We start from the raw sequence: 26,675 nt of genomic DNA, 5'->3' as shown, positions 1-26,675 counted from the left end.
AGCCTGTTCCCCACTTATGAGCTCCTCTGAATCCGGTATGTTAGATGTGTCTTCTCTCGTGAAAACCGACGAGAAGAACGTGTTCAACCTCTCAGCTACCTCTTTATCCTCCTTAATCACTCCCTTCCTATCCCCATCGTCCAATGGCCCCACCTCCTCTCTCGCTGGTCGCTTACCCTTTACGTAACTGAAGAATGCCTTGAAGTTCTTCGCCTCCCTGGCCAGCCCCTCTTCGTAGTTCCCTTTTGCTTTTCTAACCTCCCGGTGGCATTCCTTTTGGCATTTCCTGTGCGCCTGGTGATTTTCCTCCGTTGGGTCCTTTTTCCATCTCCGGAAGGATACTTTTTTGTCATTTATTGCCCTCTTTGCCTCTGTTGAGATCCAAACCGGGTCCTTTGATCGCTTGTTCTTGCCGCCTTTCCTGAAACTGGGGACGTACATTCTTTGTGCTTCCTGCAGGGTGTCCCTGAATAGGGTCCAGGCGCTTCCTACAGTCTCCATCCTAAGGATGTTTCTGAGCTTCCTCCCCACCATTTCCCTCATAGCAGCATAGTTCCCTTTCCTGAAGTTGAGCGCAGTTGTTGCGGTCCTCCTTACTGTGGGTGTCCCCCTTTCTAATGTGAATCTGATCGCATTGTGGTCACTGCTGCCTAGTGGTTCTCCCACTTCTACCCCTCTTGCAGGCCCCCCTAATCCGTTTAGGATGAGGTCAAGAGTAGCACTCCCTCGCGTCGGTTCCCTGACTAGTTGCTCCATGAAGCAGTCCCTCACAGCTTCTACAAATCCTGTTTCCCTAGCGCAGTTGGAGTGACCCGTACTCCAGTCAATCCCCGGGTAGTTGAAGTCCCCCATCACTGTTACACTTCTAGTCCTGCATTCTTGTCTCAGTTCAGCTTCCAAGTCGTGTCCGACTCCTTCCGGCGTACCAGGTGGGCGATAGTACAGCCCCAGTTTTATGCCTGCACCCTTGTTTCCCGGCAATTTGACCCATAGTGATTCCAGCCCCTCTGCCATATCCATCCCGACCGAGTAGATAGAGTCCTTTATATATATTGCTATGCCTCCCCCCTTCTTGTGGGTCCTGTCCCTCCTGTAGAGCTTGTACCCCGGCAGCGCCACATCCCATTGATTCTCCTCTGTCCACCATGTTTCTGTAATTCCAATTATATCCAGATCCTCCCCCTTGGCCACGACCTCTAGTTCACCCATCTTGGCCATGAGGCTTCTTGCATTTGCATATAAGCACCGTAGGTCCCGTTGTTTTTCCTCCACTTCTGTATTTACCTGGGCCGCCTCCCCTTGAATTTTGGGCAGTTCTGTTCCCTGTGCTTCTGCTTTGCCCTCAGCCTTTACCCTCGTAGCTTTCGGTTTCCCCACATTCCCACCACCCCACTTCCCCGCTTTTCCTCTGGGTTTTCTAGCCCTACCGGCCCCCTCCCGGGCTATCATCCCTTGAGCCTCCATTTGATCCCCCTCGCCTTGTGGCACCTCTATATTGCCCTCAGCTTTTGCCCTCGTGCCACCCAGTCCCCTTGTGTCTCCATGCCCCTTAGTCTCCTCCCAGCAAGTTCCCCTTACCTGATGTTTCCCTCGCTGTCTGATCATAAGATCCACCGGTCTCTCAAGAGAAAGCGAAAACACACAGTAAAAAAAAAAGAAGCCAGAAAGAGAATCAGTTGGACTGCTAGATGACCGAAGGATAAAAGGAGCTATCAGGGAAGACAAGGCCATAACAGAGAGATGAAATGAATTCTTTAATGAATTCTTTGCTTCAGTCTACACGAGGAAGATGTGGGGGAGTTACTGGTGCCAGAAAAGGTATTGAATTCTGATGAATTTGAGAAACTCAAACAAATCTCTGCAACACTGGAGGATATAATGGGTCATTTTGACAAACTGAACAGTAGCAAATCACCTGGCAGGATGGTATATATCCCAGGAGTGCTGATAGAATTGAAAAATGAACTTGCAGAGCTATTTTAGTAATTTTTCTTTAAAATCCAGCATAATACCAGAAGACTGGAGGGTGGCCAATGTGACGCTGATTTTTAGAAAGGGTTCCAGAGGTGATCCAGGAAATTATAGACCAGTGAGTCTGACGTCGGTGCTGAGCAAAATGGTGGAGATCATTATAAAGAACAAAATGGCAGAACGTATACAAAAGCATGGATTCATGAGAGAAAGCCAACATGGTTTTAGTCAAGGGAAATCTTGCCTCACCAATCTACTACATTTCTTTGAAGGGGTGAATGAACATGTGGATGTGGATAAAGGTGAACTGGTTGATATTGTATATTTGGATTTTCAAAAGTACCTCATGAAATTCTGAGGAAATTAGAAAGTTGTGGGATAGGAGGTAATATCCTATAATGGATTAAGAACTGGTTGAAAGATAGAAAACAGAGAGTGGGTTTAATATTCTCAATGGAGAAGGATAAATAGTGGTTCCACTTAGTGAAACCAAACAAAACACAGGCAAAGGGTCCAAATATAATTACCATACGCCCCAAAAAACCAATAGCAAATGTAATTAATCAGTGTAAGCACTGTTCTAGAGGAATACCGATTCAATTATTATTTTCAAATTGTTCCAGAATTTTCTTTTACCGTTGAGAAAAAGCCTCAGACTCCAACCTGCTGCATTCAATTTTATGCAACAACCAAAAAAGTCCTCAATGTTTCTTAATTCAAATACAATGTAACCTTTTCTTTTTTTTGAGCGCTCAGAAAAAAAGTTTGAAAGAGACCAGACTTAAAGCAGAGCTCCAGCAGCAGAAAAACTCTCCTTTTTCAATCACAGCACATAAACATGACTTTTTAAAAAACTTATCTGCGCTGGAGCAGAGCAAAGGCTTAGATAGGTCTTGACGCGTTTCGCATCCAGCTGCCTCAGAAAACTTGACACTGACTTTATTCGTGCTGGTCTGTAAATACAAAAGTATATCAAATAGTCTCCTCATCTTAAAATAACATGTGTTAAATAACAACCTAACACCAAATTAATGCCCAAACTGTGGTTACCTCACAATCTGGACATCACAGCACTTTATACCAACATCCCCCAAGACCGGGCCATTGAAGTGGTTTGTTGGCACCTGCAAGGTTTAGACATGCCCATATCATGGGTAGATTTTTTGGTCAACATAGTGAGAATCACCCTACAACATAATTATTTTGTGTTTGACTGCGAGTTTTACCTGCAAGTTTGTGGCACCACTATGGGTGCCACCATGGCTCCAACGTTAGCCTGTCTCTGTTTCTGCATTTGAGGAGGAGTTTCTGTATACCTCCTGATTTTTTTGAGCATATATTCCTATGGAAAAGTTTCATAGATGATAGTTTTATGATTTGGACCCTGTCTGAGGAGATGTTTAAGGTATTTTTGCAGTGGCTAAATTCATGTGACCAACATTTGCAGTTTTCAGTTAATATTCAAGTAAAAACTATTTCTTTTTTGGACATTAATATCACTATGGAACAAACTGCATTTAGCACCACCATATTTCAAAAAGCTACAGACAGTAACAACTTGTTACATTTTACCAGCTACCAACCGAGACGTTGAGGTACAACTTACCTATTGGACAGTTCTTACGGCTGTGGAGACTCTGTTTTAGAGAATGACACGGGGACAAATTTTTCCCCGTTCCGTCCTGGCAAGTTATTTTCCTATCCCTGCCCCCTTCCTGCAAGCTCTGTTCTCATCTGCACAAGCCTCAAACACTTTAAAATCATGTGTTTTCAGGCTAGTGTAGTTAAAGAAGAGGTAACTTCAAGCAATCACAATGATATACGGTAAGAACAGGAAGATACTTCAAGAGCCGATGAAAAAGATCAAATGGATACAAAAAAGGATGTGAGGACCAGTAAATCCAGTAAATTAGTACATTTTAAATGTATGTACATGAATGCCAGAAGCTTAGGAAACAAAATGGGCGAGCTGGAAGAAATAGCAAGAAGAGAACAACTCGATATCATAGGAATAACAGAAACATGGTGGAATGAAGAGAATGAATGGGATACGGTATTGAAAGGATATAGACTATATAGAAGAGATAGGATTGGGCAAAAAGGGGGGGGGGGTATTGCCCTGTATGTCCAAGAAGAAATAGAGTCGGTTAGAGAAGGAGATACAGAAGCAAATGGTAAACTAGAGTCACTCTGGATAAAGATTCCTGGACGAAAAGAAGCAGACACACAAATTGGGCTTTATTATCGACCCCTGGGACAGACCGAGGAAACAGACAATGAAATGATGGAGGAAATTACTCAGAGAAGTAAATCGGGAAATACAACGATCATGGGGGACTTCAACTTTCCGGGGATCAACTGGAAATTGGCAACGTCAAACTGCGGCAGGGAGTTAAAGTTACTTGAAATGTTAGGTGATTGCTTCCTTGAACAAATGGTAAGAGATTCAACAAGAGGAAATGCAATCCTGGACTTGGTCATAAATGGCATTGCTGGAAGGGCAGCAGATGTAGAAGTTACGGTTCCTCTAGGGACAAGCAATCACAATATGATCAATTTTACCATTGGCATTGGAAAGGGGAAACCAATCAAGACTAAAACCACGACCTTCAACTACAAAAAAGGAAATTATGACAGCATGAGAACTATGGTTAGAAAACGGATAAAGAAGGGCATAGCAGACATCCAAACAGTTGAACAAGCATGGTCTCTACTGAAAAACACCATCACAGAAGCACAGAATCTACACATTCCGAGGATATCCAAAGGAAGGCGTAAAAAGAAAAATGGTGAACCAGCTTGGTTATCCAAAGAGGTAAAAGCCGCAGTGAGGGAGAAGAGGAACTCGTTTAAAAAATGGAAACGAGAAAAAACGATGGAAGCCTGGAACTGTCACAAAATCGACCAAAAAAAGTGTCATAAAGTGGTAAGAGAAGCCAAAAAAGTCTATGAGGAGAAGATAGCGCAGGAAGACAAAAACTTCAAGCCCTTTTTTAGATATATAAAGGGAAAGAAACCAGCAAGAGAGGCGATAGGCCATCTCGACGATCATAGAAAGAAAGGGTCAATTAAAGAGGACAAACAGGTTGCCGACAGGTTAAATTCATTCTTTGCCTCAGTCTTCACAAAGGAGGACACTTCAATAATTCCAGACACAGGGAAGATATTCACCGGGGCCACAGAGGAAAGCCTAACAACAGTGAAGGTGACGTTGGACATGATTTACTTCCAGATTGACAAACTAAAAAGCGACAAATCCCCTGGACCGGATGGAATTCACCCGAGAGTATTAAAGAAACTTAAGGAGGAAATTGGCAAACTATTACAAACAGTGGCTAACATGTCAATTAGAACTGGACAAATACCAGAAGACTGGAGGATAGCAAATGTCATCCCAATTTTTAAAAAAGGATCAAGAGGGGATCCTGGAAACTACCGACCTGTGAGCCTCACATCGGTTCCAGGGAAAATAATTGAAACACTAATCAAAGAGAACATTGTACAACACTTGGAAGACCATAGTCTAATAAGGGATAGTCAACACGGCTTCAGGAAAGGGAAATCATGTTTGACAAATTTACTACAATTCTTTGAGAAAGTGAACAAACAAATGGATAGTGGAGAACCAGTGGATATAATTTACTTGGACTTTCAGAAAGCGTTTGACAAAGTCCCTCATGCAAGGCTTATGAAGAAACTACTAAGCCATGGAATAGGAGGAGAAGTACACAGATGGATCGGCATATGGCTTGAAAACAGAAGGCAGTGGGTTAGCATAAATGGGAAATTCTCGGATTGGGAGAAAGTGACTAGTGGCGTGCCCCAGGGCTCGGTTCTTGGGCCTATCTTGTTCAATATTTTTATAAACGACCTGGAAGAGGAAACAACATGCAATATAATAAAGTTTGCAGATGATACAAAACTATGTCGGGCGGTTGGCTCTCAAAGGGACTGCGAGGACCTCCAGAAGGATCTGAACATGCTGGAAACGTGGGCGATAAAGTGGCAGATGAACTTTAACATAAACAAATGCAAGGTGATGCATCTAGGAAAGAAAAATAAGGACATGAGTACTGGATGTTGGGGGTGAAGTTAGCAAAAAGCGAACAGGAAAGGGATTTGGGGGTACTGATTGACAGTACCCTAAAACCATCGGCACAATGTGCGGCAGCGGCGAAGAAAGCGAACAGGATGTTGGGCATAATTAAGAAGGGGATTACGGGTAGAACGGAAGAAGTCATAATGCCACTTTATAGAACAATGGTCCGACCGCACTTAGAATACTGTGTCCAACACTGGTCTCCATACCTTAAAAAGGATATAACTCTGCTGGAAAAAGTGCAGAGGCGAGCCACGAAACTTATCAAAGGAATGGAAAATTTGACCTACAAAGATCGACTCAGGAAGCTGGGACTGTTTACTCTTGAGAAGAGAAGACTGAGAGGGGATTTGATAGAGACTTTTAAAATATTAAAAGGATTTGATAAAATAGACCAAAAAGAAGCATTACTGAAATATTCTGATGTGACATGGACAAGAGGACATAGACTGAAACTGAGTGGCAGTAGGTTTAAGACAAATGTCAGGAAATTCTGTTTCACACAGCGCGTGGTGGGTGCTTGGAATGCACTCCCGGAGGAGGTTGTGGAGGAGACTACTGTTCTGGGATTCAAATGCAAGTTGGATGCACACCTTCTTGCATATCATATTGAGTGATACGGTAAATCCGGGTCTCCAAAAAGGAGTACCTAAATGGGCCGCCGCGTGTGCGGATCGCCGGACTAGATGGACCTCGGTCTGATCCGGTGAGGGCGTTTCTTATGTTCTTATGTTACAGGAATGGGGCAGGGCAGCGACAAAACTTGCAGGGACGGGACAGGGAAATTGAATTCCTGTGGGTTCAGGGACAAATTTGTCCCTGTGTCATTCTCTACTCTGTCTATTGATGAGTATAATGAGTGCGCAGTGGATATGCGCACAAGATTTGTGGAGCATGGATACCTGTCAAAGGCCATCAATAAAGCTTATAAGTGTGTTCTATATGTACAACGCAAACTATTGCAGCAAGGCAGGGAGCAGGAAGAAACTTTAGTATGCGTGCTACCTCATTCTTACTGGGCATTTAAAATCAAACAGTCCAACAAAATGCAAGGGAAACGTCTTTTCAACCAATGAGAGTCTTTATGCCAAAACTAGGATTCTTGTTGGGACAACATTTCTGAATAATCAAAACACCTTCCTCAGGGGACACTTACATAAAAAGCTCTGAACTCATTGAGGAGAAAAAACTCATGAAGTGGCTGAGAGAAACGCTTTTTCAGGGCTGCATAATTTTATTCTACTTTTTAACACCCTTCCTTTTGTCTTTTCCCTATATGTTCTTTCTTTTTACTTGATAATTGTAGTTCTACCCTGTTTCCCTTTTTGTTTCTGTTTGTTTTTGTTTGTGTTTAAATTGTTTTTAATAACTATTATTGTCTTAAATGATGTATTATTATCTCGTATATGTTTTTAAGACAGTGTACACTGCCTAGAAGGCTGATTGGGCGGTATATTAACTTTTAAATAAACTTGAAACTTCAGGGCGAGGTGTTCTTCTTTTGCCTGTCCATTTAAAATCAAAAGCATAATTAAGAAGCACTGGCATGTGCTACAATATCATTCCACTTTTCAGCAGGAACCCTGATTTTGTTTTTTCAAGAGGGCATAACATCAGAGATCTTGTGGCTAAATCATATTTTGAGAGATCTAACTGTGATTTGAAAGACATCGAGGCTGGCCACTATGCGTTTGGCCATTGCACAGTTTGTGCCAATGCTATTGTTTACGACCAAGTTTTCACATCCTCAATTAGGCATGGAACATCATCTGAGATTTCGTACCACTTGTGATACAGTTGGAGTGGTTTATGCCATTAGATGCCCCTGTCCATTGCTGTACATAGGACACATCATACAAGCGGTGAGAATCAGGATTGTTGAGCACCTGAGCAAAATCTGTTGTGGAGATCTGATAACTCCTCTGACACAGCATTGGATTGAAAGCTCGCATTCTGTTAAGGACTTGCAGTTTGTAGTGTTGGAAGCCTTGAAGTTCCTCCGGGCAGAGGGATTGGGGGACTTGCCAGCTGCCCTTTGGAAGAAGGAGCAGGAATGAATAAAGAAGTTGAAAGGTGTTTTTTTTTTTTTTTACATAAGTAAAGACCTGCTTCTGTTTGGGGAACTCCTCCAGATCCCAGTTTACACTTTTTTACTCACTCACTCCCCCCCCACCCCCGCAGATTTCAACATTTGAGGAATAATACAAGCTTTGAAATCACTTGTAACATTTAACAATTAGCAGGAATATAGCAATAGTATGTGAGGGAAGAAATAATGAGTTGGAGTCATTTGGGCTTGGATCAGCATGAGAAATGGTAGTTGATTTAAATATGGTCATCTTTTTGGGGGAAAAAGAGTGTTTATTGAAGCTTCCTAAAATTCATGTAAGATTTAGAAGATCAGACTAGTTGATTCCATTCCGGATCTTTGGAAGCTGCTTGGTAGGGTAAAAGTTTATTGATGAATCTCTTGTGGGTGAAATCTTTGATTGAAGGGAAGGTGAAGAGAGACTGAGGTCAGGTGGATCGTCCTAGTTTGGAGAATGAGAATTGGTTGGTAAGATAATTGGGTAGTAAACCGTTTAGAGATTTGTAGAAGAGCCAACCAAATTTAAAAAGTATTCTGTTCTCAATTTTTAACCAGTAGAGTTTGTTGTAGTCAAATTTTTTTCAGGTTAAATATTAGCCTTTCTGCGGTATTTTGAATTATGCTTAACTTCTGAAAATGTTTATGTAGTCCAGCTAAGTAGATGATATTAAATAGTCTAAGATGCTAAGGACTAGTGATTGTACTAGGAGACTGAAAGGAGCCTGGTCAAAGAGTTTCCTGATCTGAGTCTCCAAAGTGTGCAAAATCCTTTACATCAGTGGTCTCAAACTCAAACCACATTTTGGATTTGTAGGTACTTGGAGGGCCGCAGAAAAAATAGATAATGTCTTATTAAAGAAATGACAATTTTGCATAAGGTAAAAACTCTTTATAGTTTATAAAACTTTCCTTTAACAGTTAAAAGGAAAGATATATAAACTATAAAGAGTTTTACCTCATGCAAAATTGTCATTTCTTTAATAAGACATTAACTATTTTTCTGTGGCCCTCCAAGTACTCTATTTTTTTCTGCAGCCCTCACATTTAAAGTTTAATATCTTTTCTTTCTCAAAACTGGCACATTTCAATCACTATATTGAAAATAAAATCATTTTCCCTACCTTTGTTGTCTGGTGACTTATTTTTCTGTGCTTTCAACTATGTTTCCAGGGCCTTCTTGTTCTTTGACTGTTTTTCTCTCCGTCTTCACTTTCTGCCTTGCATCCATCTTTGGCATTAACTTAATGTTCAATTTTTCTGCTTTCTTTTCAAAATCTACATTTCCATGTCTTCCCTTCCCTTCCTATCTCTCTCTTCTTCCGTCCTATTTCCATGGTCTGGCATCTCTTTCCTTCCTTTCTCTCCCTCCCTCCTTCCTTCCTTTCCCCTGGTCTGGCATCTGTCTCCTTCCCTTCCCCCATGCCCTGTCATCTCTCCCTCCCCCTCCATGGACTGATATCTCTTTTCCTTCCCTCCCTCCCACCCATGAACTTGGCTTCTTCTCTTGTTCCTCTCCTCTCCCTTCTCCTTCCTTCCCTCTCTTTCCCCAATTGGGTGCAGCAGCAACAGAAGCAGCATTTCCCTTCCCCCTTTCCTGTGCAGGAGGAGCATTTCTCTTCCCCTTTCCCTCCCTCTCCCTTTCTCTGTACAGCAACAGCATCATTTCCCTAGGGTCCCCCTTTCCTATGTAGCAGAAGCATTTCTCTTTCCCCTTCCCTTCCATTCTCTTCCTGGTGGAGCAGCAGCATGTCTGGCTGGCTCGTTCTGTTCAAAGCCACGGGTGGCGGCTCCTTGCGAGATCCGCGCCTGTGTCTGAAGCCTGTCTGTTGTTGTGACGACAAAGAGATGCTTCCAATGCAGGAGTGGATAGCGCGAGGAGCCGCCAACCCGCGGCTTTGAATGGAATGAGCCGGCCAGACACATTTGCTGCTCCAAAAGGAAGGGAAAGGGGAAGAGAAATGCTGTTGACCGCGTCCAGACTGCGGGTCGCAAATAAAACCTGGAGAGCCACATGCGGCCCGCGGAACGCATGTTTTGAGACCGTTGCTTTACATGTAACTTGGTTGATGTGAGCAGACATGGACAATTTTCTGTCTTTGCACGCCCAGAATTCTGATAGTAGGTGATATAGGAAATATGGTTTCCCTTATGGTAATAGTGTGTATCGGAGAGTTGGAGGTTGTCGCTAGGAAGAATTTTGTTTTCTCGGAGTTTAGCTTTAGTTTGAAACAAGACATCCAATTTTCTATTGTAGTGAGTATGGAGTCTAGTCTGTGAGTTTTGGCTGGTGTCCATAATAAGACATTACTGTAATATAAATTGAGACCCCCATTTTGAACCATTTTTTAGGTCCAAAAATCTCAGTTTCTATTTGAGTATATATGGTAAGTACCTAATCTTTCCATGTTTTGATACTATATCATGCTAGTCCTATTACTAGGTTTCAGTTTTCCGTTTCTATGTCTATATCATTGATTTGTATTGTTTATATTTGATCATTTTACTGTTGTGCTGTTAATAAAATTGTAGGTTTTATTTTAAATTGTACCTGCTGTGTACACTGTCTTGAGTGAATCTCTTTTTAAAAGTAGTTAATAAATTCAATATATAAATATCAATTCTTGAAGCCAACTTTCACCATGTCCAATATGGCTGCTAGAATTCTGAACCTCATGAGTGAAACTCACAGAAGGAGCCACAGTGGCATGGTGTTCTGTTTCCATGTGATAAGGTAGATTTTTCAGTGCTGCTAACTTCTTGTTTGTGTTAAATTTGCTTCTCATATTTGAGAATGCCAGTAGTGTCTAACTAAATTTTTCCCCCTCTTTCAGCGTGCAAAGAACCCCCTTACAAAGTGGAGGAGTCTGGGTATGCTGGCTTTATTATGCCCATTGAGGTCCACTTCAAAAATAAGGTACAGTACCTTCTTCTGCTGTAAAACAGATTGCAAGTCATTTAGACAAAAAAATCAAACAGCATGTCTTAAATGTAATCTGCTCTCTTGGTGATTTAAGTAGTTGGAAACAGCAGTTAGCCTTGGATGGCTACAACAGCAGTGGTTAATGGACATGGTGCCTATTTGGGTTTATGGGTGATGGGTTATGGTTTTCATTTAACTGTTATCTTTTATGATTGATCTCGAAATCTTATTGAAAACCGCAATGAATCCTTGCTGAAATTTTGCAGTCTATAAGAAACTGGTATGGCATGTTGTATGTTGAGCTGTGTCACAGATGCTCATAACTTATTGGTACTGAATAAGTTTGGATATTAACAAGCTCGTCACTTACCACGTCATTGCTTATAAAGGGAAGAATTCTTTTATAAATGATATTGTGACTGTCTCAATCTACCCTGTTGCAGGGGGCTTCATTTAATAGTGGCCTTAGGGCAGTGATCTTTGCTAATTTTTTAAACAAGGGCCTTTTTGGGTCCAAAAGGGTTGACAGAGAGTTGAGAAATATATTCCTATTTGAGGCCATGACACCAATAACGCTTCATGACATTCATGCCTACCAGAATACCTGGCCTTGGTCACAAGTGCATAACACAAATAAACCCTGTGCAAATACAGGACCACAAAGTAAAAGTCCTAATATACATAAACAAAACCCTAAGATGACAGACTCTGCATGCAGTACAGCACCAGAGAAATAAAAAGAAATGAATTTTTTCCTGAACAGTGCAAAATATATACAGCAGATGTAAATTCTGAAAACTGACACATTTCAATCACTAAATGGAAAATAAAATCACTTTTCCTACCTTTGTTATGTGGTAATTGTTTTTCTACTCATCTTTTCCCACAGTCTCTGGTTGCACTTCTTTCTTTCTGTGCTACCTTATCCATTTGCTGGTTTTCTCCTTCATTTTCTGCCCTACATACATCTTTATTCCAAAACCAAAAAAGGGGATTTAGTTTGAAAAAAATGAATATCGAAGAGGAAACAACAATTGTCAGAACAGCAAAAGAATCCCTCCAACCCAGCCAGCAGATTAACCATTCCCCTTAACTGTATCCATGATAATCCTGTTTGTCTTGTCTGTTTAGATTGTAAGGTCTTTCAAGCAAGGACTGTCTTCTAGAGAATGACACAGGGAAAAATTTATCTCCGTCCCATCTCTGCGAGCTCGGTCCCTGTCCCCGCGAGCTTGGTCCCTGGCCCTTTCCCGCAAACCATCTGATCCCATCCGCACAAGCCTCGAATAGTTTTATACTGAACTTATTTTATTAAAGTATAAAAAGAAACAGTATTATCCCAGGACAAGCAGGCATGATATTCTCACATGTGGGTGACGTCATCTACGGAGCCCCGATGCGGAAGCATTTTCAAGCAAACTTGATTGAAGATTTAAGTTTGCTCTGCTGCTCCACGCATGCGTGCCTTCCTGCTCCACTAGGGGGCGCATCCCCTCGTGGTCTCCAGTTCAAAATTTTCCGCTGAGCCTAGAAGTTGTGTTTTTTCAGGCTCTGCCCCAACTGCCTTCTAGCACCGGTCCGAGGTGCCAGGCTTTCACCGAGGGAGTCCGGGTCAAGGTCACCGATTCGACATCGATCGGTACCCCGAACCCCGGCATCGTCTTCGAGGGGCTCCTCGAGACGTCGGAGATCCCCGACCCCAGAACACTTTCACAGTGCTTCCCCAGTCTCGGAACATGGATTGGAGTAGGAACCTCGATACTCGAGGGAAGCCTCCCCGTCCTTCTCCACCCGACGGATGTCGCGTTCACCGACCCCACACGGGGCCTCGGGAACATCCCGCCCGTCCTTCACTCGCTTTATCCAGGACATGGGCCACGCTTTGGACTTAGACCTCCAGTCCGACTCCAGATACTCAAAAGAGTACCTAGCGGAGCTGGACATGCCATCACTGCCCAGAGAGTCCCTTCGCTTACCGCCTAATCCGGTACTCCAACAGGCTTTCTTCAGGAACCTGGAGACCCCCTATATGGTCACAGCCGTCCCCTCCAAAATGGAGGCCAAGTACCGTACGGCACCCTACCCGGGGTTTGAACAACCGCAGCTCTCCCACCAGTCGCTGCTGGTAGAATCGTCCCTGAAAAAGGCTCACCCCTCCCGGGTCTCAGCCACGGTCCCCCCAGGTCGGGAAGGCCGAACCCTGGACAAGTTCGGCAGGAGACTATATCAAAATGCGATGATGGCCTCTAGGGTGCAAAGCTACACTTTCACCTTCACATCCTACCTCAAACACCTCATCGGACTACTGAGAGCCTTTGAGACTGACTTACCAGCCTCTCGCCAAGGAGCGTTTAGCCTGCTTGTAGAGTCTCTCTCCAACCTACGCCTCCATCTATTCCACGCGGCCTACGATGGCTTCGAACTCTCCTCCAGAGAGGCAGCCTTTGCTGTCGCCATGCGCCGACTAGCTTGGCTGCGCCTGGTCGACATGGACCCCAACTTACAGGACCGGTTGGCTAACCTCCCCTGCGTGGGAAAAGAGCTATTTGATGACACTATAGAGGCGGCTACAAAACGCCTCTCTGAACACGAACGCTCATTTGCCTCCCTCGTCCGGCAAAAGCCAAAACTGCCCGCGTCCAGGCCGTTCAGGGCCCCTCCGCGCCGCTACCCGCAAAAATCCACTCCCGCCTACTCCCGGCCTCTGCCAAGGCGTCCGCAAGCCCACCATCGGGCCCCACCCAAATCCCAACCACCTGCAACTACCAAACCATCCCCGTCCTTTTGACAGAGTCCCAGGCTCCCTGCCCATCGGGGGCCGCCTCAGAGCTTTTTACCCTCACTGGGAACAACTCACGTCGGACGCATGGGTCCTTGGCGTGATCTCATCAGGATACTCTCTCAACTTTCGAGCCATTCCTCCAGACAGCCCCCCAGGGAAGTGCCCTCCCAACCGAACGCTGCTACCCCTACTCCTCTCAGAAGCTCGAGATCTGCTTCGCCTGCGAGCAGTGGAGGAGGTTCCCCCCGACCGACGGGGAAAGGGCTTCTACTCCCGTTACTTCCTGGTACCGAAGAAAACGGGAGACCTACACCCAATACTAGACTTGAGACGACTCAACAAATTTCTGGTACGGGAAAAATTTCGGATGCTTTCCCTACCGATCCTCTACCCCCTGATCGAAAAAGGCGATTGGCTCTGCTCCCTCGATCTGAAGGAGGCGTACACACATGTTCCAGTGCACCCCGCTCACCGCAAGTTCTTGCGTTTCCAAGTAGGGGACCTGCACCTACAATACCGAGTCCTCCCCTTCGGCCTAGCATCGTCACCCCGGGTCTTCACCAAGTGCCTCGTGGTGGTCGCAGCTGCCTTACGCTCCCAGGGTCTTCAGGTATTCCCCTACCTGGACGACTGGCTGATCAAAGCACCGTCCAGGGAAGGGGTTATCTCAGCGACCCAACAGACTAATATCTACCTACAGAGTCTGGGGTTCGAGGTAAACTTCCCAAAATCCCAACTGAGCCCCTCGCAGTCCCTGCAGTTCATCGGGGCCACGCTGGACACGGTTCGCCTCCGTTCCTTCCTCCCCCCTCCGCGTCTAGAGGCGTTAGTAAATCTGAGTCGAAGGATCTCACTGCTACCCTCGGTATCAGCTCGACAGATGATGATGACTCCTGGGCCACATGGCCTCCACCGTCCATGTCACACCATTCGCCCGTCTCCACCTGAGAATCCCTCAATGGACCCTAGCCTCTCAATGGCATCAAGATCGGGACTCGATCGATCGCCCCGTGACAGTGACTCCTTCCTTGCAACAATCGCTCCACTGGTGGGCCGACTCTTCAAATCTTTCCAAAGGTTTGCTCTTCCTCGCCCCCCCCACACAACAAGGTACTCACCACGGACTCATCGGAGTACGCTTGGGGAGCCCATCTGGATGGCCTACGCACTCAAGGGACGTGGTCAGCAGAGGACCGTCGCTGCCACATCAACGTGCTAGAGCTTCGGGCCATCTATCTCGCAGCTGTAGCTTTTCAACATCTGCTCCACGACCGGGTGGTTCTCATCCGAACCGACAACCAGGTAGCAATGTACTACGTAAACAAACAAGGGGGAACAGGGTCTTGGCCCCTCTGTCGGGAAGCCCTGCGCCTCTGGAAATGGGCAATCTCCAACAACACCTTCCTCCGAGCGGTGTACATACAAGGAGAACAAAACTGTCTGGTGGACAGACTCAGCCGCCTCCTCCAGCCACACGAGTGGTCACTGCACTCTCAGACCCTACGACAGGTGTTCAAACAGTGGGGGACACCTCAAATAGATCTGTTCGCATCCCCCCACAATCACAAACTGCCTCTCTTCTGCTCCCGGATGTACTCCCCGGACCGGCTCGAGGCCGACGCCTTCCTCCTCGACTGGGAGGGAAGGTTCCTGTACGCGTTTCCGCCGTTTCCTCTGATCCTGTGGACGCTTGTCCACCTGAAAACAGTACAAGCCACCCTGATCCTGATTGCTCCTCGCTGGCCACGCCAGCCTTGGTTTTCCCTTCTACTTCAACTTAGTGTCAGAGATCCACTGCCTCTGCCTCTGTTTCCCTCTCTACTGTCACAAGGTCAGGGTTCGCTGTTACATCCCAATCTTCAATCTCTTCATCTGAATGCTTGGTTTCTTTCCCCCTGATTGCTCTCCCCATGTCTCAATCAGTCAAGGAGATATTGGAGGCCTCTAGAAAGACCTCGACGAGAACCTGCTACTCCCAAAAGTGGACCAGATTCTCAACCTGGTGCTCCTCCCACAGCCAGGACCCGGTGTCGGTCCCCGTCCCTCTGGTCCTTGACTATTTACTTCAATTATCTCATTCCGGCCTAAAGACCAACTCCATTCGAGTACACCTCAGTGCGATTGCGGCCTTTCATCAGCCCCTGGAAGGGAAAGCCCTCTCGCTCCATCTCTTAGTCTCTCGCTTCATGAAGGGTCTTCTGAATGTCCACCCTCCTCTCAAACCCCCTCCGGTGGTTTGGGACCTTAACGTGGTTCTGGCTCAACTAATGAAACCTCCATTTGAGCCCCTAGACAAATGCCATCCAAAATTCCTCACTTGGAAGGTAATTTTCCTGCTCGCGCTCACTTCCGCCCGGCGGGTTAGTGAGTTACAAGCTCTGGTAGCGGACCCACCCTTCACGGTATTCCATCACGACAAGGTGGTACTCCGCACCCATCCAAAGTTCTTGCCTAAAGTAGTGTCTGATTTTCACCTCAATCAGTCCATTGTCTTGCCTGTGTTTTTTCCCAAGCCCCACTCTCACCCCGGAGAGGTGGCGCTCCATACTCTTGACTGTAAGAGAGCGTTGGCCTTCTACCTCCAACGCACTCAGTCACACCGGAAAGTCCCACAATTGTTTTTGTCCTTTGACCCAAACCGGTTAGGTCACCCAGTCTCCAAGCGCACCTTGTCCAACTGGTTGGCCGATTGCATCTCCTTCTGCTACGCTCAGGCTGGTCTCACACTGCATGGTCGAGTAACGGGACACAAGGTCCGAGCGATGGCAGCCTCCGTAGCGTTCCTCAGGTCCACACCTATTGAGGAAATCTGCAAGGCTGCCACGTGGTCTTCGGTTCATACTTTCACCTCCCACTACTGTCTGGACTCACTGTCCAGGAGCGATGGCCGGTTCGGCCAATCGGTTTTGCGAAATCTATTTGCTTAAATTGCCAACTTCCCTCCATCCCTTTTCAGTTAGCTTGGAGGTCACCCACATGTGAGAATATCATGCCTGCTTGTCCTGGGATAAAGCACAGTTACTTACCGTAACAGGTGTTATCCAGGGACAGCAGGCATATATTCTCACAACCCGCCCACCTCCCCGAGGTTGGCTTCTTTGCTAGTTAAGTGAACTGGAGACCACGAGGGGATGCGCCCCCTAGTGGAGCAGGAAGGCACACATGCGTGGAGCAGCAGAGCAAACTTAAATCTTCAATCAAGTTTGCTTGAAAATGCTTCCGCATCGGGGCTCCGTAGATGACGTCACCCACATTTGAGAATATATGCCTGCTGTCCCTGGATAACACCTGTTACGGTAAGTAATTGTGCTTTCTGTACAATTGCCATTTTATAAATCAAAGTTCTGGCTGCCAAACTAGAGGAAGAGATCTTCAGCTGGCAGGGCTTCGTTTATAAATGTTTATCAACACAACTACAATCCTACTTTATCCTAAAGCAAATAAAAAGGAAAATAAATAGAAATTTTTTTCTACCTTTGTTGTCTGGTTTCTGCTTTCCTCATCTTCTCGTCATTCTATTCCTTCCATCCACAGTCTGCCTTCTCTTGCCTCTTCCATATGGCATCTGCTCTGTTTTTATGCCTCTATCAAACTGTCTACCTCTCCCTTCCATCTCTATCTCTACCCCTTTCCCATGGTCTGGCACCCATCTTCTTCCCTCTGCTCCTGCCATAGTCTGGCATCTCTGTCTTCTTCCCTTCCATCTTTACTTCCCTCCCCCAGGTGGTTTTTAGCATCTTTCTCATCCTTTTCTCCCCTCAGATCTGGTATCTGTCTCCCCAATCCAGCATGTGCTTTTTTTCCTTTATCCCCTCCTTCCATCCAGTATGTACTCCCTTCTCTCGCCCCTCCCCACTTTCCTTCAGCGTCTTCTCCCCTCTCTCTCCTAACCACTAATATGCAGCGTCTGCTCCTCCCTCCCTTCCCCCTCTCTCTACACTTCCTTCCAGTGTGTTAGTCTCTCTCTCTTCTATCCACTTCCATGAGCGCATTGCCTCACTTATCACCGATTGGGCGGTCCAGCAGCCCCCTCCCTCCCGATTGCCACGGTCCAGGCATCTCGCTGCTTCCTTCCTTCCTCTCACCTTCGCTTGTGATTTTCATTTTTCTGTCTCTGAGCGGCCCGGGCCGTTTCTCAAGTTGCGTGCGGCTGCCCTGAAACTTCTCTTCTAATGCAACTTCCTGTTTCCGGTTGTGTAAGAGGAGAAGTTTCAGGCAGCTGCGCATGACTTGTGAAAAGGCTCATGCTGCTTGGAGACAGAAAAATGAAAATCACCAGCAAAGGTAAGGGGAAGGGAGGGAGGGGGCTAGTGGACCGCTCGACCACGAGGGGTAAAAAGTGAGGCAACGTGCACAAAATACTTAACTGTGGGAACAAGGCCATTCACAGCTCCATGGTACCTGTGGCAACCAGATTTTTTTTCCCTGTTCGGCAGGTTACTTGCAGCTACACGCGGTTAGCGGCGGGTAACAGTCACCGTGTCATTCTCTACTACCTTCTTTTTCTGTACAACGCTGTGTACGTCTGGTAGCACTACAGAAATAAATAATAATAGTAGTAGTAGTAGTAGAATCCCCAGAGATATTAGTTTACGCAAAATGTAAAAAATACAGTTTAAGACTAATTTTCATGTGCTCATAGAGTGATCATTCACAAAGCAACCATGCGGTAATGACTTTATACAAGTGGTGCAAGTTATTCTAATCATGGCATAAGTTAAACACTTATCTTGCTGGAAGTGAACCCTAGCCTCAACACGAGCCGGGTTTCGCAGATTCTACTTCAGGAAGCTGAGCAAACATGTTTTTCAGCAAAATATTTCAAATATGCCTTACAAATTTCAAAAATAAGTGTTGAAAGAACATCTTTGACACTTTTAACATTCAGCTTTCTTCCATTTTTTTTGCTTCCTCTTCAAATCTATCTACTTTTCCATGTTTTCTCTTTCCATCTATCCTCCCTCTCTCTGCCCTTCCCTACCATCCATGTGTGCTATCTCCTCCCTCTTTCTTCTCCCCTATTCCCATCTATCCATAACAGCATTTCTTCCATTTCTCTTCCCTTCCTCAACCCTCCCATCTCTTTGTAACATCTCCTCCCTCTCTTTCCCTCTCCTTTGATCTAGGATCTTTATCCTTTCCACAGTCTGTCGTCTCTCTCTCCTTCTTCCCATCCCTCTTCCACCTTTGTAGTCTGGTACTTTTCTTCCCCTCCCTCTCCAGAAGTCCATTTCTCTCCTTCCCTTATCCCCTTGTGATCTGGTATATCTCTCCTCCTCTTCCTTCTTACTCTATACCCTAGTCTGGAACCTCTCCTTCCCTCTCCCTCCAGTAGTCCATCTTCTCTTTATCTCTTCTTGTGGTCTGGTATCTCTTCTCCTTCTATCTCCTCCTCCTCCCTGCCATGGTCTGGCATCTGTCCTTCCCTCCCCCAAAGGTCTGGCATCTTTTTTTTTTTTCTTCCCCTTCCTCATGGTCCAGCATAATAACCACCTCTCCTGTAATCACCCCTGTGTTCTGCCCTCCACGGGAACCCAAAAGGCAGCAGCTCTTTCATTCTTTGGGCCTACAGCAGCGCGAGTGAAGTAAACATACTGCCTTCACCGTCCCAGAGGCTTTCCTTCTGTACTGCTTTGTGCCTTTGCGGGACAGGAAGCAATAGTAGAAGAAAATCCTCTGGGTTGCTGGAGACAGTGAGTTTACTTTCCTTAAGCTGCCAGTAGCCCGAAGAGAGAAAAAGCGGCTGCAATGATGGATCCTGCGGGAGGAAGGGGGGATGGAACCCCGGATTGAAGCATGAGCCGCGAAAAAGGTCTCTGCAGGCCGCCATTGGCTCACGGGCCTTGAAGTGAAGACTACTGCCTTAGGGTATTGACTATAAGCATATCAATATGAACCTTGAAGTTTTTGGTGAGCTACTACTAATCATTTCTGTAGCATTGCTAGAGGTACATGGGGCTGTACACATTATAAGCAGATACTTTCTCTGTCTTTAGTGGGCTCACAGTCTGTCAGTGGTCTTCATTCATTTTTAAGCTGGGACCACTTTGAATTCTAATGAGCTGAAGGAGAGCCACCAAATATCTTTCCATGCAGTGCCACAACACTTCTGACCAGTGTGTGGCAGTGATATCCATCCCCACCAGCACATCTTCAAACTTTATTTGCAGGTAGTCTCAAGGTTATGAGAATTTCCAAATGTATTCTTTTGTATATTGAGAAATGCCTTGTCTTCAAGCATGTGATTCTTCCCCATCCACTTTCCCCTTTCTGTACTGAGCCTGGGTAGGAAGGCAAAGTATTGGCAAAAACCCCAGAAAGATAATAAGAGGCTGCTCCAGAAGACTCTGGAGCCGTCATTGGCCCTGGGTCTTGCTTTGAAGAAGTGGTTTTATAGTTGGTGTAATGGAGGGTTAAGTGACTTGTCCAGGGTTACAAGGAAATGTAGTGGGAATCAAACCCAGTTCCCAGGTAAAGAACGACATGGTGACAAATTTTTCCCCATTCCAGCGGGAACTCATTTTCCCGTCCCATCCCCGTGGGTTCTTTTCCTGTCCCTGCAAGCTTTGTCCTCATCTGCACAAGCCTCAAACACTTACAATCCTAAGTGTTTGAGGTTTGTGAGGTTAAGGCAGAGCTTACAGGAATAAGACAAGGACAGCGACAGAACTCGTGGGGATGGCACGGGGAAATAGTTTCTGCAGGGACGGGGCTCACTGTAGCGGTAAAGGAAGCGATCCAGAGACAAGAAGACTTTGTTTAAGAAATGGAAAAGGTCAAAAACGGACAAAAAGTGGAAAAAGCATAAACAACATCAAAGCAGGTGCCATAAGGCGGTAAGAGGGGCCAAAATAGACTACGAGGAAAAAATAGCCAAGGAGGCAAAAAACTTAAAGCCATTCTTTTGATATATTAAGGGGAAACGACCCCCTGAAGGAAGAGGTGAGGCCGTTGGATGACCATGGAATAAAGGGAGTGCTAAAGGAGGACAAAGCCATCGCCAACAAACTGAACACATGTTTTGCGTCTGCATTTACTGAAGAAGATATACACAACATACCGGAAGCTGACAGGCTATACTCAGGAAACGAAGACGGGAAACTGACAGGGTTGACGGTCAGTTTAGAAGAGGTATGCAGGCAGATTGATAGGCTTCCATCTGAAGGTAATCAAGGAACTAAAAGGGGCTATAGCTGAACTGCTTCAACTAATAGCTAATCTGTCAATCAAATCAGGAAGGATTCCGGAAGACTGGAAAGTGGCGAATGTTGATCTTCAAGAAAGATTCGAGGGGAGATCCGGGATACTACAGACCGGTGAGTCTGACCTCGGTACCAGGAAAGATGGTAGAGGTGCTGATAAAGGACCACATCATTGATCACCGTGATTGGACACAATCTGATGAGGACCAGTCAGCACAGCTTCAGCAAAAGAAGATCTTGCTTGACGAACTTGCTGCACTTCTTTGAGGGAGTAAACAGGCAGGTAGAAAAGGGTGACCCGGTCAACATTGTATATCTGGATTTTCAGAAGGCGTTTGACAAGGTTCTGCATGAACGACTACTTCAAAAAATTGCGAGCCATGGAATCGAGGGTGAAATACTCATGTGGATTAAAAACTGGCTGGAGCATAGGAAACAGAGAGTGGGAGTAAATGGACAATACTCGGACTGGAAAAGTGTCACGAGTGGAGTGCTGCAGGGTTCGGTGCTTGAACCCGTGCTCGTCAACATATTTATAAACGACCTGGAAATTGGTACGACGAGCGAGGTGATTAGATTTGCAGACAATACGAAGTTATTCAGAGTAGTGAAAACACAGGAGGATTGCGAAGACCTGCAATGTGACAAAAACATACTCGAGAAATGGGCCGTGACATGGCAAATGAGGTTAACATGTATAAGTGTAAGGTGATTTATGTCGGTAACAAAAATCTTATACACGAATACAGGATGTCTGGTGCAGTACTAGGAGAAACACCCCAGGAAAGAGACTTGGGAGTACTGGTCAACAAGTCAATGAAGCTGTCCGCGCAATGTGCGGTGGTGGCGAAAAGGGCGAACAGAATGCTAGGAATGATTAAGAAGGTGATCACGAACAGATCGGAAAGGTTATCATGCCACTGTATAAGCCATGGTACGCCCTCACCTGGAATACTGTGTGCAGCACTGGTCGCCGTACATGAAGAAGGACACAGTACTACTCGAAAGGGTCCAGAGAAGAGCAACTAAAATAGTTAAGGGGCTGGAGGAGTTGCCATACAATGAGAGATTGGAGAAACTGGGTCTCTTCTCCCTTGAAAAGAGGAGACTGAGAGGAGATATGATCGAAACATTCAAGATAATGAAGGGAATAGGCTTAGTAGATAAAGACAGGTTGTTCACCCTCTCCAAGGTAGAGAGAACGAGAAGGCACTTTCTAAAGTTAAAAGGGGATAGATTCCGTACAAACATAAGGAAGTTCTTCTTCACCCAGACAGTGGTAGAAAACTGAAACGCTCTTCCGGAGGTTACAGGGGAATACAACCTCCAGGGATTCAAGGCAAAGTTAGACAAGTTCCTGCTGAACCAGAATGTACGCAGGTAAGGCTAGTCTCAGTTAGGGGACTGGCCTTTGACCTAAGGGCCACCACATAAGCAGACTGCTGGGCACGATGGACCACTGGTCTGACCCAGCAGCAGCAAGTCTTATGTTCTTATATTCCCAAGATCTTCTGCACTAACCATCAGTCTACACCACTTCACTCCACTTAATTGCATTTAAAGACAGTGGGGGGGGGGGGGAAATCCTATATGTTTTTGTTGAGAGAAGCTTCAGCCTTACTGTAGTAAGCTAAAAGGACAGCCTCTGTTGTTAAAGAACCCTAATGTAGTGTTGTTGGACCCAAGGACTACATTCCGTAGTTTGTTGGATAAACTAGTACAGTACATGATCCTTTATCTGAAATCCTTGGGACCAGGCATATTTTGTTTTTTTTGGAATTTTTTGATTTTCAGAATAATGTCAGAAAGTTTGGGCTCTATAGGGAGCAGGGCCAAATTAATGGATAGGCCCAGTAGGCATGTGCCTAGGGCCCGAAGTTGTCAGGGGGGCCCATTGAAGAAGCAAACAGAGGACTCAGGTTTTTTTTTTTGGGGGGGGAGGGGGTTCTTTCTGCAACGCGGGACTCCAGGAAAGATTGACAACACCGGGCCCCCCGGTATTGGCCTACCCCGGTATCGACGGCAACACATCCAGAATAAATGACATCAGAGGGGGGTGAACCGTGATGATTGCATCTGCCGGCTTGGATCAGGGAAGTAGTAAGTGACGTTGGAGGAGGTGGACTGGCAGACGCAGTCATCGCAGGACCTTGCAGCAACTCCCCGCATCCGCCGGTCCACCCCCTCTGATGCTACTAACTTTCTGAGCAGAGCAGGCAGCTAAAGTAATCGCATTGGTTAGTTTGGAGGGAGAGAGAAAGGAGCATAGAAGGGTGGTAAGGTAGAGAAAGGGGGCAGGGTGGTGGAAGGAGAGAAAGGGGGCAGAAGGTGAAGGAATTGATGTGCAGGAAAAGGGGAGAGATAAATAAGGGGGAAGGATACTGGATGGAATAGGGTTGGAGGGAAAGAAAGGGAGCAGATGCTGATGGAACTGGTGTGCAGGGAAAGGGAAGAGAGACATAAAGGGGAAGGATACTGATGGAATTGGATTGGAGGGAAAGAAAGGGGGCAGATGCTGGTGGTAGAAAACTGGAATGCTCTTTCGGAGTCTATCATAAGGGAAAACACCCTCCAGGGATTCAAAACAAAGTAAGACAGATTCCTGCTGAACAAGGATGTATGCTGGTAGGGCTAGTTTGAGCCCTGGTCTTTGACCAAAGGGCCGCCGCGTGAGCGGACTGTTGGGCATGATGGACCACTGGTCTGACCCAGAAGTGGCAATTCTTATGTGCTTAGATGCTGATGGAAGTGGGAGGAAAGGAAAGGGGAGAGTGACATAAAGGGGAAGAATACTGATGGATTGAAGGGAAAGAAAGAGGGCAGATGCTGATGGAATTGGTGTGCAGGGAAAGGGGAGAGAGACATAAGGCAGAAGGATACTGATGGAATTGGATTGGAGGGAAAGAAAGGGGCAGATGCTGATGGAATTGGTGTGCAGGGAAAGGGGAGAGAGAAATAAGGGGGAAGGATACTGGATGGAATTGGGTTGGAGGGAAAGAAAGGGGGCTGATGGAATTGATGTGCAGGGAAAGGGAAGAGAGACATAAGGAGGAAGGATGCTGAATGGAGTTGGTATGGAGGGAAAGAAAGGGGGCAGAGGCTGATGGAATTGGTGTGCAGGGAAAGGGGAGAGAGACATAAGGGGGAAGGATACTGGATGGAATTGGATTTAAGGGAAAGAAAGAGAGCAGATGCTGATGGAATTGATGTGCAGGGAAAGGGGAGAAAGGCATAAGGGGGAAGGATACTGGATGGAGTTGGGTTGGAGGGAAAGAAAGGGGGCAGATGCTGATGGAATTGATGTGCAGGGAAAGGGGAGAGAGACATAAGGAGGAAGAATACTGGATGGAGTTGGAGGGAAAGAAAGGGGGCAGATGCTGATGGAAGTGGGGGGAAGGGGAAGGAGAAAGTGAAATGCCAGATCATGGGGGTGTGGGAGAGGGAAGTTAAGGAGTGGAGAGAGTTGCTAAACCATTAGAGGAGGGAAGGGAAGAGATGGATACCACACCAATGGGGGGGAGGGAGAGGCAGACAATTTCTGGAAGAGGCATAGAGAGAGAGCAGATGCCATATGGAAGAGGCAGAGAGAGAGAGAGCAGACAGTGGAGAATGATGAGGAAAGCAGAAACCAGACAACAAAGGTAGAAAACAATTTATATTTGTTTTATTTCTTTTTGTTTTAGAATAAAGTATTTTTGTAGCTGTGTTTATAATTGTTTATTAATAGAAAATGGAAATAAGGTGATCCTGTTATTGGACTAATTTTAATACATTTTTTACTTATTCAGAGACTAACTCCTTTCCTCAGGTCAGTACAGGGATACTGTAACAGCAGTATTGTTTACTGACCTGAAGAAAGAGATTTTAACCTCTGAAAGCTAAGTGAGAAATGTATTAGTCCAATGAAATGACTGGCACTAAATTTTCTTCCTGCCATGCCTCCTACCTATATGCAAAATATAAATTGGTGGGCTTCCCAAAGCCCTGCCAGCTGAAGATCTCTTCCTCTAGGAAGGAATGGGGAGTTATAGCAGTACCGGACCCCGGAAGAAGGTTGTTCTTCAGTCGAAACATGGCCCATATCGGGTCTATGCCACAATTCTTACTATGCTCTTGTGACATTGTATATTTTATTGTGTCAATCTTTGCATCCTGTTCAAATAAACGTTTTTATCAAGATCATCAGTTCCACAGTTTTTGTTTTCTCTCTTGTTTCCATTTCCAAGCAGTAAAAGCAACTTTGAGGGTTTGGGAACAGAGTCTGCCACCCTTTGCAACCACAGGGACCACACTTTAGAAATGTGGCTTTTCCACGCTCTGTCCTCATCCACATGATCCAAGTGATGTCTAGCTCTGCTGTGAACTTCCTTTACTCTTTACTAAAACAGACACTGATGTGTTCAAACTAAAAGAAAAAATATATTTAGCTTTTCAATAATTTTATCTTAAAATGCATTGTTAGCACTTGATTACTATTGCTGGCTCATTTGCCTATGATGGTCATCACAAATATATACCATAGTTCCATTTATGCTCTCTGAGACGCATAATCTATAGGTGTTAGGGGTATCTGCAGATTCGATTTAAATTCCTCTTGCAGAAGGATAATTACAGGAGTGTTACTAGTAACAAAGAATAGAGGTGTAGGCTACACCTACACACCACTGATTATATATTAGATTTTTTTGTTCTCCTCACTCCACTTATCTCTCTCCATTTTCCTGCATTGGTTTCAACATGCCATGTCGGGGAAATCGACTACTTTGGTTCGTGTCAAATTTTTGGTTTTTGGAGCTTTTCAGTTTTTGTAATTTCAGATAAAGGATCTTGTACCTGTATTGTGCTTGTCAACTGTGCATGCTAAAATAAAGCTTTCAAAGTCAAAATCCAACTTTGAATGCAAGTTTCTCCATAATCTGAGACTGTTTTCTAGTTCAGTAGGTGTTGTTCTGGACAGATGGGTATTTTCCCCATGCTCACGAGCCATGCAAAAGGAATCCACTCCAGCTTTTTAACACCTCCTTCACTAGAGATCTCTGCTGCCCCGTTCAGTTTTTCCTTCTACTTTTAGAGCTGAGGCAGGCTGCAGAACATCTACACCGCAAGTTGCAGTGAGTTAGACTGTTACAGCCTATATAGAAAATGGGGGGGAGGGGCAGGGAGGAGTCTGAAAAAGTGGATTTAAAGGTTTTTACCCCTTCCTTTAGGGTTCCCCCATCTCTAAAATCCTTTTTTTCTGTGGTTTTTGGTTTTAGTTAAGCCATTTTGAGCCGGTTTTTGACACCAAAATGCTGCCACCATGGCCATTTTAGATGTCCTGATTTTTTTTTTTTTTTAAATTTTAATATTTTTTCAAAATTCTCCAGGACATTCAAAACTCCTCATTTTTCTTCAAAACTTGCAAAGATGGAGTCTTCATGCTTTTTTAAAATCCCTAATTCAGGTCAAATTTGTGCTGGATGGATGGCAGAAGAGCACCCTTGCACTACATGCCACGCAGTGCATAATGGGGCGGCGGGAGCCTTCGGACCTAGTCTACCCTTGTGTCTTGGGATCTGAGGAGACATTAGATGGTCTGTCTGGAGAAAAAATCTTCCAGAGCCCTGGAACAT

At 45.4% G+C, this 26,675-nt stretch overlaps 1 protein-coding gene across 5 annotated transcripts in view; it reads left to right on the top strand.

Annotated features, from left to right (window-relative positions):
- Positions 1–26,675, top strand: part of MLLT1 (MLLT1 super elongation complex subunit) — a 310,004-nt gene that overhangs the window by 117,611 nt on the left and 165,718 nt on the right. For all 5 annotated transcript variants that reach the window (XM_033956582.1, XM_033956581.1, XM_033956583.1 and 2 more), the window contains one exon: positions 10,991–11,073. In XM_033956582.1, the coding sequence (XP_033812473.1) occupies positions 10,991–11,073 (83 nt within the window). The remainder of the gene's footprint in view (positions 1–10,990; positions 11,074–26,675) is intronic.

This window comes from Geotrypetes seraphini, chromosome 8, assembly GCF_902459505.1.
Source record: "Geotrypetes seraphini chromosome 8, aGeoSer1.1, whole genome shotgun sequence".
Lineage (NCBI taxonomy): Eukaryota > Metazoa > Chordata > Amphibia > Gymnophiona > Dermophiidae > Geotrypetes > Geotrypetes seraphini.
This window is presented reverse-complemented; position numbering and strand designations above follow the sequence as displayed.